General features: G+C 40.7%; 1 protein-coding gene across 1 annotated transcript; it reads right to left on the bottom strand.

Moving 5' to 3' along the window:
* Positions 1-1,031: 1,031 nt before the first annotated feature.
* On the bottom strand, positions 1,032-11,504 carry arhgap25 (Rho GTPase activating protein 25). The gene is made up of 11 exons (XM_010738483.3): positions 11,097-11,504; positions 7,991-8,193; positions 6,649-6,736; positions 6,261-6,374; positions 5,725-5,929; positions 4,605-4,737; positions 4,421-4,494; positions 4,198-4,319; positions 3,559-3,713; positions 1,996-2,543; positions 1,032-1,790 (listed from the first exon to the last, which is right to left on the bottom strand). Exons 1-11 carry the CDS (start codon positions 11,158-11,160, stop codon positions 1,589-1,591), a joined length of 1,908 nt encoding a protein of 635 aa, XP_010736785.3. The 5' UTR covers positions 11,161-11,504; the 3' UTR covers positions 1,032-1,588.
* Positions 11,505-11,743: the final 239 nt, after the last annotated feature.

Here is an 11,743-nt window from a genome sequence, read left to right on the forward strand (position 1 = left end):
AGGGGAAAGAATGAGCTTTTCCTGCCTCGTCTGCCAGTCTGACAGTTGACAGACATGCTGTTATCTCTCACACTGGTAAACAGATGATCACATCTTCCTGATGGCTGTAAGAAGGCTTGATAATGGCAATGTCCTTTCACACAGTCAGCCACATGCATACGCTTTATTTTATGGACCTCAGTGTGTAACAAAGAGGTACTATTTTTACATTGAGCCTTTTTAACAAACAATATTATGGCTGATGATATTCAATATGCATATTTAATGTTGTTTTAGTGTGGAAAACGTATGAAAACTAGCGCACTCCCAGATACAATATGGCTTATAAAATCAATTCAGGTTAAAAAGTTCTTTTGGGAAACTGATGTAGCCTTGAATTCATATTAGCATTCAATGGCCGCAGTGGAACAATACTGATATATTAACAACAAATCATGTGTTACAAACAAAGACACAGAGCAATGTTTGGAGTCATGTTTCTGGGGGCCCAACACATTTACAATCAATATTCAGTCTCTGTTTAACTCTGATTCGATCAGCAAATCCTGATGGCAAAATGTGCCTAAAGCCGCTAAATGCTCCACCAGCTGTTTGAGTCAGTCTGCAATGTGGTGGACAGGTAGCAGTGTTTTTTTTTTTTTATGTGTGTGTGTGTTTTTTTTGTTTTTGTTTGTAAAACCAAAATAATGGTCTGAAAGACGCTCCTGCTCTGCAGCTCAGAAGTGGCAGGAACTGTTGGGTGATAATTCTGGGTTTGTTACCACGAGCAACCCCTCACATTACACATCATCAGAACCTTAGCTGCACTTCGTGCTTAGTCTAAATGGCAGTATGCTAACATGCTATGCTAAACATTATACTTGAACATCAGCAAGTTGGCGTGGCCAGTGTGAGCACGTTAGTATGTTGACATTAAAATAGCTCAAATCACTGCTGTGTCTAAGCGTCTCTTCACAGAGCTGCGTGGCATTACAATTGTAATAAAGGTCTGATGTATCAACCTAGAAATTTCTACCATCATGCACAACAACCACTTTCAGGCATGTACCATTTTTATTCACATCCCTCACAGGACATTGCCTCATCATCTTTTTTTCCAAAGGAAAAATCAGTTGTATCTAAGGCTTAAGTTTAATTTACGCATCAACAAAATGACTTTATGTATTTTATTAGTTTAAAACAAATGAACCCTAAACACAAATAAAACTACACTCCACATATGACACATTGTATTTGGTCTGTCAACTTTAACATTATTCAGTCAAGTTGACCTCTGATCAAAGGGTATATCCTGTATGATGGCTCAGCAGATTCATATACAGTGACATGACGCCTGCAGCATGGAGGAACAAACTTGTGTTTAAGTCTTTAATGTAAATAGTGATATCATAGCCCATTTAGACTTTCCTCACAGGCATGAACCAGTGAGCCAATAATTTATCTTGAGGATCAAACAGGGCTCAAATGGAAACAATCCAGTGTCCAAATGCAGGATGATAATATTTCCCATAACCGCTTCATGTGAAATTAGCTCTTTTAAAGTTTAACAAAGTCATAATCCATATACTAGAGAGTCTGAAAATGACTGCTAGGTTGGAGCTTGTGGCTGGTTGGTGAGAAATTGCTGAATGTCTCTTTGTAGCTCCTTGTTGCGTTTCTGGGCCTCGTCTCGGCTGCGCTCTGCATTTCTCAGGCAGATCTCCAGAGCAGCCACATGGCGGCGATCTGTTTCTAGAGCAGACTGGAGCTCTGCTATGGTTGCCTTCAGCTCCTTGTTCTCCTGTTGCAGGCTGTAAGGGGCAGTGAGAGGGACACAGAGGGTTTAGACACACAGTAAAAAGTCAAAAAGAAACTTAGTTAATAGTATTATTGAGTCCTACAATTACATTTTCATTAAAAAGGCAAAAGTCTGCCTCTGAAGTGAGATTACTACATCTGTTTTCAATGTCTGGTGTGTGGTGAGTTACTTGTCAGGTAGTTACAGTGATTCCTCACCTTTCAATAAGCTGCTTGTCGTCTTTCTTCTGCTCAGGCTTGCTGCTGACCCGTTGAGCTGAACCGCTCACAGTCAGGTCCCCTGCACTCTTTTGATGAGACAGCACAGGGGCAGGCCGGGAGTCACTGTTAGATTTTTTTGAGGCAGCAGTAGTAGAAGAACCTGTGTTGTCACTTCCTCTCCGGTCTCTTAACCTATCCTCTCCCTCCTTGTTACTGATCTTAGGCGCCCCAAACAATGAACCTGAACTCCGGAGGTCCAGGATCTTAAAGATATCCTCTGACAATGTCCCACTGTTCTCCTCTATGCTCTCCTGAGCACGACTCCACCGGCTGAGTGTGTCGGCCTTGGCTGCCATCCCTATAAGTGGGCAGTTGAAGGTTGGCAGGGTCTGAGTGCGTTTGCGGGGACTTCCGAGCCAGTCATCCGCGGAAGGCGAGGGAGGCTCCTGAAGTATGTTATGGGGACTGCAGTTTCCTCTTTCTGGACCTGGGCTGTCAATGTCCTCCTCCTCTTCTGGAGACTCAGACAGAGATGCATCAGCCATCTGATACAAATAAGATTAATAACAGATTAATATCTACTTCAGCTAGTGCCAGAGAAAATGAATCTATAATACATTTTCAAGGATCTATCACAGTCTACCTAGCAACACATTTTAAGCTCACTGTTAACACAGAAAGAAACTTGTGACTTCGAATGACTTGTCTGTATTGACTTTTATGTTTAAAGATTAAATATAAAATTAAAAAATATATTCAATGTTGTCATTGTTGACATAAAAGTGTCTGCTTAATGTTACCCAGTAGGAACTAGGGATCGCATTGTCATGATTGGATAACTAACCCTGTCAGTCAAGCTCATCACAATGCTACTTTCTGTGTCTACGGTCTATAGATCAGATCACATCATCATCATCGTCATCATTTTTTTAGACTTTTACATGAAGTTGAAAACCTGCTCATGAATTTGTTTGTTGAAGACTCATTTTGGTTGGTTGGTGAGTCTGTGCGGGCTGATACCCCATATCTATCTAACACTAACTTGCTAATGATTGATATGACCAATCAACCCAATCACCATATCATAAATGTGTGTCCTGTTTAATGTCATTGATCAGTTGGTTATGGTTGGATTAGGTTAGAGTTAGGAAGGTCTGATTAGGGTTAAGAAAAGGGTTTTGTCAGCAGAAAAACAGTTGCAAAATGTCCTGACATCTTGTGAGTAGTATCAGACAAACTAAGAGAAAAAACGTCTGCAAATCCTGAACAGGTTAAAAAACTGGTTAATGATATCATTATTAGACAAGTACTCACAACTTGTCTGTACTTGACTTGACTTGACTTGACTTGCCAAGGAAAAATGAATTAAGACTTGCTTCACATTTTTGACACAACACTTACACGGATTGTTTTGGATTTTGTAGTAGTCTGGTTCAGTTTTCCATTGACAGTTACCTTATTGTGTTTTAAGCATACGTTCTGGTGTAACAGCAGAACCTGCCCTAAAAACAGGACATTAAAAATATGTCAGAGGCTACTTGTGTGGTCAACTTCTCGTACCTCTGCAGACTCCCAGCCCACAAAGCTTCGGGGTGTGTTCTTCTGGCTTTCGGTCTTCTTTGAGGGCGGGGAGGGAAGCACATCTTTGCAGAGAGGAAACAAAGTCTCATGCTGTCTGATCATCACTGTCATCAACTTCTGGATCTGAGGAGTCGCTGCAAAGAAACACAAATGTGAAAAGATTATCATCAAAATGTCTTATCTTCGGGTTCTTTTGGAAATGCCTCAATCCTTTTCTTCAGTCTTTTGAAAATTCACTTGAGCTGATTTAGTTAGGCTCATATTGTGCTTTTCTTGTTCCTCTTCTGTTATTTTGTACATTTCAGACACACAGGCACAGTCATAACGTATGTCAGCCTTAGTTCATCAAAGAGTAGTGGCAGCATCACTGAGATAGCAGGTCAAAGTTCATGGACTTAATGCAGTAGCATGTTTTTTGTGAGGTCTTTTTGTAAAAGGGTGTTTTATTTCTTTAGAAATAGTGCCTAAAAAGGGAAGGATGTAGTGATGTTACTGTATTGCCACATGTCACTGTCATTGCTTAATAAAATTAAACGTCATTTGGATTCAGGGTGTTCACCAGAATACAGTTTTCACAGCAGGACTCACATGTTAGACACATTAGTGACGCGTTCTTACCCTTCATCACAGTGATAGGGTCTTCTATCTGAGGCTTGAGCAGATTGATCCCCATCACTGTAGCCAAGTTCTCCACATTCATCTTATTGACCTTGGAGTGGAGCTGCACTTCAAACAAAAACCTGCAAAACAAAAAGACATGATCCAGCTGATCTCAGAACAAACTGATGTTCTTCTAACAGAAGTACCCCTCTAACCATAAAGAGTCTTGTGTTCTACTCACCGGCAGACATAACTGAGAAGGTTGTAGTTGGTTTTTGGGAGAAGGGCGACTTGTTTCTCCAGCTTTTCCCAACCCTGAGGGGACACATGAGCGTGAATATCAGTGAATATCACAGGAGCTCTGCTTCATGCACTCACATACACTCAGACGTACAGCAGTCTTTTACAAATGAAATAAAGCGCACCTCTGTGGTGCCGTTGTCCAGCAGGTTGGTGCAGTCCAGGAAGTCTTGGTACTGAGTCCAGGGAACTACAGGCTCAGGCAGCTCACGCAAGTACAGTTTGAGCAGTGACGCCACTGTGTGGACATCTGTATCACTGCGGGCAATGACACATCATTCAATGAACACCCACGTACTTTACAACTGACTAAACCTTGAACACCTTGTACATAATGCATTAAATAGTGTATAATGCAAGTACATGGAGCAGGTGCTGGTTTTATTGTGCTTTTTATTAGCTGTGGGCTAATAAATTCTTCCATTAGTGTCCATTAGCTTAAAGCTTTAGTTTTTATTACTTTGACAAGATCTGTGTAAATATTTTACTAGACGCAACAAAATTTACAAGATCGGATGTAGTATAAACAAAATCTTTTAGTCCTTCAAGAGTCATTTGGACTCAAGAATACATTTCATGGCCCAAACACTTCACAATCTTGCGTTCTTTGTTTTACTTTTGGCCTGATATTTGACATCTTTCAGCAGCCCTTGACTCTGCTCTCGCTGGATTCCAGACACACAAGTTAAATGGATGTTTTAATCAACAGTGCTCTGTCAGAGGAGCTTGTGATGTTGAGTAATGCGGGCTTCCTCCTATGTGCCTGCCAGAACAGGATGTGGTATTGTCTTCAGCTCTGAGCAGACACAAATCTACCAGACATTCTGCATCTCTCTCATCTCTCCTTGCTTTCTCAGAAAAAAAAAGATGCCGTTGATTAATTGAGGTTAGGACATTTCCTTATATAGCAGCGACCTTCTTAAGCTTATACATTTACCAGCCAGGAGCTTACAATCATTTCCTTTTTTTTTCTGTCTTAGTTATCATGTTTGATGAATAAACCACTTCACAACCACTTCATATTTCCTGTGTATTTCCAGAATGACTCTATTTCATATATTATATACCATATACACACGCACAATACCACCACCATTACTACTACTACTTCTGACACGTTTGTGTGCAATCAGATTCAGATCTTGTTTGGATCTTTCAATACACAACTGGTGTAATATTTTATACATTTTTAAAATATAGTTCACAAGGCTGTAGTCTGGACAGAGAGATCCATGAGAGTGGTACCTGGGGAATGAGGGCCTCTCTCCTGCATCAAAGGCATCTCTGAACTGTTTGACAGCGTTGTCCTGACCCGGGAGGCGGAAGATGCCCTCCTCATCCAGGCCGTGTTCTTTGATGAACTCCACACACTTCTGCACCAGGATGGGAACCATATGAGGTCCAAACCGTTGCTCGTATGTTACCGTGTCCACGAGACCCTTTCCAAACACTTTAGAGAAGCAGAGAGGGAAAAAAAGACATCAGTAATGTCCAATCAGAAATCACTTACAATTCAAATAAACATCATTCTTGCTCCTTTTCAAAAGGGCTCTATGGTAATTACCAGGTGGTGCCTGTGCTTTTGTTGGAGTGAAGATATTTCTATTTATAGAAGTTTGAGAAATACATTAAACGAGTGGTATCAATGTTCTCTGCTGACTCTTGACAAGAAAGAGAGTATGTCCAACTATTCCTTTAATTTCTAGGAGTCAAACAGGACAGCTGCAGTGTCACACTGTACATAATCTAAGTTCCATAAGGATATAAGGTTTTACGGAAACCTCCACTTGTTGGCACTCCGATGACCCTGCGCAGAGTGCGCACCCACTCCTCCATGTCACTCTGGGAGTTTGCCATGAACACATAGGGACATCGCTCTCTGTCTCCAGTTGCACCTGTACAATGATGGATATTGTTGGAAAAATGCATCATAGCAAAGCAAAGAAGAAAAGACGGTTCTCTTTTTAAAAGCCTCAGCATAGAGGAAATGTTGAAACTAAGTTTTTTTTTTTTCCTGTAACATATGAAGAAGACCTAATAAGACAAAGATGATGCAAGGTCATCAGAAACAACACTAGTGTATTATTGCTGCACACAGAACTGTCTTTAGGTGCTGGAATAAATAACAACGCTTAAATGCTCTCTTAAAAAGGTGGGTTTGGTGCTTACGTGGTATGATCTCAAAGAGGTACTTTCCAGGTTCATCTGAGTTGAGAGGGAGCTCATTAACTTTACTAAACCGCAACTGGATGACACCCTGGAGACCAAAAAATAAGACAAACACAGAAGAAAGAACTTAGGCCCAAAGAAAATACAATTCCCAGACCACCATATTCAACCGCTAATATAGAACAGCTGACCTCCTCCAGATATTACATAAAGGCCTGCACTTTCTTTTATTGTGGAAAAATGGGGCTTTTATGAAAAGAATCTAGAATCAGTTCAGAGTCCACTCGTGTTCTAAAAGTTCACTGTTTACATTACAGCATATACAGAACAGTATATTTCCCAGTTCACCGTGTGTGCAGACCACTTCCTCTGTATCCCATTCTCTACCCACAGTTCTGACTTTGTGAGTACTTTGAGGCCTGTCCATCAAATAGATAGTGTAGGAGACTTGTTCAGTGTCCCTTGATGGGGATTATAGTTATTTTTCTTTCGATTTTTCACGAATGCTCCTCTCCCTTCCTGTTTCACTACCACTTAATTCTAAACAGGAAGTAAATCGGAAGGAAGAGAGAAAAACAAACATGTAAGAGGAGAAGTGAACAGAAGACGAAGCTGGTAGTGAGTGATCTTATCACATTTTATGACTACAGAAATAAACACCAGAGTTTGTTTAGTTTGTTTTTGATATTTCACACATTAATATGCTCTACAAATTAGACCCAACTCCCTACATAGATACTTATAGCACAGTAATGGGTTGTGTTTCTAACCCTAACCCCTGAAGTTCCAGCTTGTAATAACACCCCCTGAGTGTTATAGTCTTTTTTGGAAGTTACACACTTTGTACAACATCTTGTATTTGTCCCGCACAGACAGATCTACAGCATGATATCAAAGGGTCAAAACTGGATGGATTAAGGCGTGAGCAAAAAGCAGTGGATTATAAAATAGACATAAAAGTAAAAAAACAAACAAAAAAAAACAGACTTTCAAAGGCAAAAGTGACTCTTGTGAGGCTTCAAGCTTCATTTGTTTTGTTGACAGGAAGTGTGCAAAGTTAGCCACACTGCTAGGGTGTTTGTGGTGTTGATTAGAAATGATAATGGACACGTTTCTTCTTAACCATGAATGAAACTGTGAATATACAAAACATTTAAATAATAAAAAAAATTTTAAAATACTTTTAGATAACTAAATGTTGCTTTTATAATCACAGTTTGCATGTATTACTTACATCACATAATGTAACATGGTTTTAGTGACAGTCCTGTCTTTAAAAACATTCAATTCAATCCTAATGAAAATAATTGCATCTTTAAGGGCTAAATTCCCAGTATCTCACCTGAACAGTGGTTTCCTTGTCATCTTTGTGGTAGGTCAGAGTGCTTCCTCTCAGCACAAAGTAACGCTGCTGCCAGTTCTTGACTAAAGACCTCTGCTGTTTCTTGAGCCAGCCGGCCTTCAGCGGCCTCTCCATGGACCTGGAGGAGCGCGGCGAGCCCGGGCTGGGGCCTCCCTCACCAGGTATCACACTCTTAGATCGTGCTGCCGAACCACCACAAGAAAGCAGTTGGTGAAAGTGTCAGAAAGAACAATCCATTAGGGTGCTGTTTTACAGCCGATGCTGTGCAACATTACCAAAACATCAGTGCTGTACTCGACTGCAGCAGAGGACTTCCTCTTTTTGATCTGAATATGCATCAGCCTATCAAAGTTGAGGGGGGCCTGTTCAATGTAGCCTATTTTTGTTCCTCACCTATACTGTGTCAGGCTGAAAGGAAACTGCTGGTCTGAACTGACCAATTTCCTGTGGAAGATGAATGTCTGCAGCTGTGATTGTTCTACACAAATAACACAGTGGTCTGTAAGAGACTGCACAATACAATCAGCTGAAAAAGGTCAGAGATTAAGTTTTCTGACTTGATCTGAAACTGGCAGGTCCTATTTTGAACTTGAATGTCACCCTTGACTAAAACTTGTCACTCTTGAGTTCTGGGCTTGTGAGAGCTCATGATATTATAGTTTAAAGTCGTGATGAAAGAACAGGGGCTGAGGTCTACGTGGCCCAGAGAAGGCAGAGTCAGTCTGAAGACTGGAGACAGTCTGAGGAACATGCAGGGTGGCAGGACTGCAGAGATAGCTGGATTGAGATTAACCCCACTTGCTCAGTTGTTCTTAAATTCACCGTGTCCTGTTAAGCAAGATGATAGAAGAGAAGAGAAGAAGGGTTGCACTAGGGTAAACAGGAAGCTGTCACATCATTGCCAGGGGGGCAGTGACACTTTGAAGGTCTCCACCTAGAGGCTTGACAGTCCTTTGGTCTAATTTTAATAGTATCACACTCCCTTGATCAGTTGAAAGTTAAATGCTGTTGAGGAACCCTGCGCCCACACACAGAGGCCGTCACACCACACCCTCTGCTGACAAACACACACTCCTTTAAAGTGGCCTCAATTCGTTATGAGCCTACAGCCCCACAGTACGTCAAAGATGTGTTCAGTGCCCACGATCAAAAGCAATTTACGTCAAGTGCAACACGTAGGTCTTGACTTACATCAAGATGGAATGATATTCAGAGTTTCCCAATGACTGTGTAGAGGCTTTTATATACAGTACATATAGAACTCTGAGTTCTTTAAATTTCATGGTTAAATATTCTGAAATTAGACGTACAGACCTGAACTTTAATGACCATGCACAACCAAGACATGACGTTCATTAAATATGAAGCTAGAGCCAGTAGGCGTTGACTTAACTTAGCATAAAGACTGGAAACAGGGGGAAACTGCTAGCTCAGCTCTGTCCATAGGTTAACATGTAACACCTCCACGTCACTTTCTATCTTTCTTGTTCTATATCTTATAACTTGTTTTTACGTTGAACAGAGTCAGGCTAGCTATTTCCTCCTGTTTTCAGTCTTCCTGTGAAGCTAAGCTAACTGTCGATTTGCTTTATATGAAGTTTAAAATAAATTGTATGGATTAAACAAAGGTGATCGAAAGTGTTAATTGGTAGTTTTAGAGTTGGACTTTGTCACTGTTGGACAGAACCAGGCTAGCTGTTTCTCCCTGTTTCCAGTCTTTGCGGCCTATAGCGTATAATCATGAGAGTGGTATCAAACTAATCACGCATTAAAACAGCAGATGACTCCATCAGGAAGAATCAGAGTCAGCCATGAACCAGCATTCACTTATAAATGTGTGGCTGTTCTTTTAGATCTTTGTGAAAACGCATATGCAGCATAAGTGCACACACATACATTGCACACAAGTCATATGGAAATACACCCACACGTATATACGCATAGTTACATACAGTCAGAGCTCTGCAGAGACTGAGCTATTGCATCAGTTTCCTGCTGAAAGTGTCACTACAGCCCCACAGTATAAAGCCATAAAGTCATCTGTCATGGTTCACAAAACATCCCGAGGTAAAGAATCATGAGGACTTCATCAGCTTTTAGGAAGTTATGCGCTCATGCTAAAATAATAATACCAGTCTATATTCAGTCAACATAGAGCAGATAAAATAACATAGACATAGAGCAGATAAAATAAATGCACTACCGGCAGCAACTTCCCCATAGTGCTGAACATCCAGTGCTGCTGATTATAAAAGCAATTAGAGCAGTAATTATGCATGTAGTGAACAATCGTAGGATTGTTCTGTAGAGAATTTATCCTGCACACTGCTTGTGTGCAATGCACCCTCTTTTATCTGAATGTTGCAACTATTGTGCCATCTGAGCCTGAGAGGAAACAAGGCATGTTACTGCTGATTACACCCTATGCAAAGCACGGTGGTAAGCACACAATTAGTAAGTCTAGACCACTGTACAGTTACTTAAAAATACATGACTACACATAGCTTTGCATGCAGACATACACGCACATGCACAGACATACAGTAGGTTGGTCAATGTCTTAGTGCAGAGAATTTCTCAACTTATGTAAGTCTCAGTGGTTAAATGACTCAAGAAATGCACATTGCAGTTTAAACTCAAGCTATGTTTTGATATAGAAACAATTCATTCTGTATTAGAGGACATTCATTTGAGAGAAATAAAAAGGTCTAAATCACCTCTGCTGGTTGCTGGTTACCATCACCACATAGCAAACAACCGCTAACATCCCAGAAAACCCACACTTTGAAAGTGCAGTCTTCTGTTGAATAATTTACTGTAAACACTATAATTACATATGAAAACATAATATTCCAGAAGATATAGAGAAAAATAATCTTTAAAATATAGCTGCCCTGTCAGCTATATGGGTAAATATTTTATAGTGCACCATCACTGATTTAAAGGAAGATGAAGAATTGTATCTTATTTTACTGTTAGTTTAAACACCAGTGAAATCTCCACACTGTAAAGAGCCTAAAAAGCATAGAGTGAAAGCACCACATCCACATTGCTGACAGTGAACGCAGCACGGCCACTGGCTTACCTATTCGAGCTGTCTCAGCCTTGAAGGTGCTGAAGTCCCAGTTCCGAGGTAGTTTCAGAGACATTGTCCTTAACTCACAGCACAGGTCAGTGTTTCATTTCACACATGTACCCCACCAAAACACACACACACACACACACACATACACACACCACACACACACACACGCACTGATACACAAAGTGGAGATATCGCAGATCACGCTTCCTTCTTCCTGTGTTTTACTGTCTTCTTCTTTTTTTTTCAGCCCTTCATAACGCGTCCCCTCACGTTGCCTTTACTTCCATGTTCATACTTGTTTTGACAGAATGCTGTAGAAACAAAACTGTAGGTTTCCAAGCTGATTCACTGAGCGGTTCAGGCTTCCAGGGCTTCACATAGCAGGGGAGTTTTCAAATGACTGGTGTTACAAAAAAAACCACAGGTGTCTTCACAAAGGAAATGGTTTACATCTCCTGGTTTGAGTCCTTAAATAAGCATCTCACTTCACAGCTCAGGCTGCCATTAGAAAAATAAGACTGCAACAGATTTAATGAAAGGTGTATGTTCAGGTGTTGAGCTTGAGCCATCATCGACTGCAATATCATCCTTAAAGAAGTAAAGCATTATATAACACTGGTCAGTAGGTAGGAGGAAATTAAATGAAT

This window comes from Larimichthys crocea, chromosome III (assembly GCF_000972845.2).
Source record: "Larimichthys crocea isolate SSNF chromosome III, L_crocea_2.0, whole genome shotgun sequence".
In the NCBI taxonomy this organism is placed as follows: Eukaryota; Metazoa; Chordata; class Actinopteri; family Sciaenidae; genus Larimichthys; species Larimichthys crocea.

What these genes read in the sequence shown, in the direction of transcription:
- arhgap25 (XM_010738483.3), bottom strand. Translation starts at nt 11,160, where the DNA reads ATGTCTCTGAAACTACCTCGGAACTGGGACTTCAGCACCTTCAAGGCT. An exon ending in GAGAGGCCCTCATTCCCCAG is followed by an intron (nt 4,738 to 5,724) that starts GTACCACTCTCA and finishes CATTGCCCGCAG; the next exon opens with TGATACAGATGTCCACACAG. An exon ending in TGGGCTGGGAGTCTGCAGAG is followed by an intron (nt 2,544 to 3,558) that starts GTACGAGAAGTT and finishes TATTTGTATCAG; the next exon opens with ATGGCTGATGCATCTCTGTC.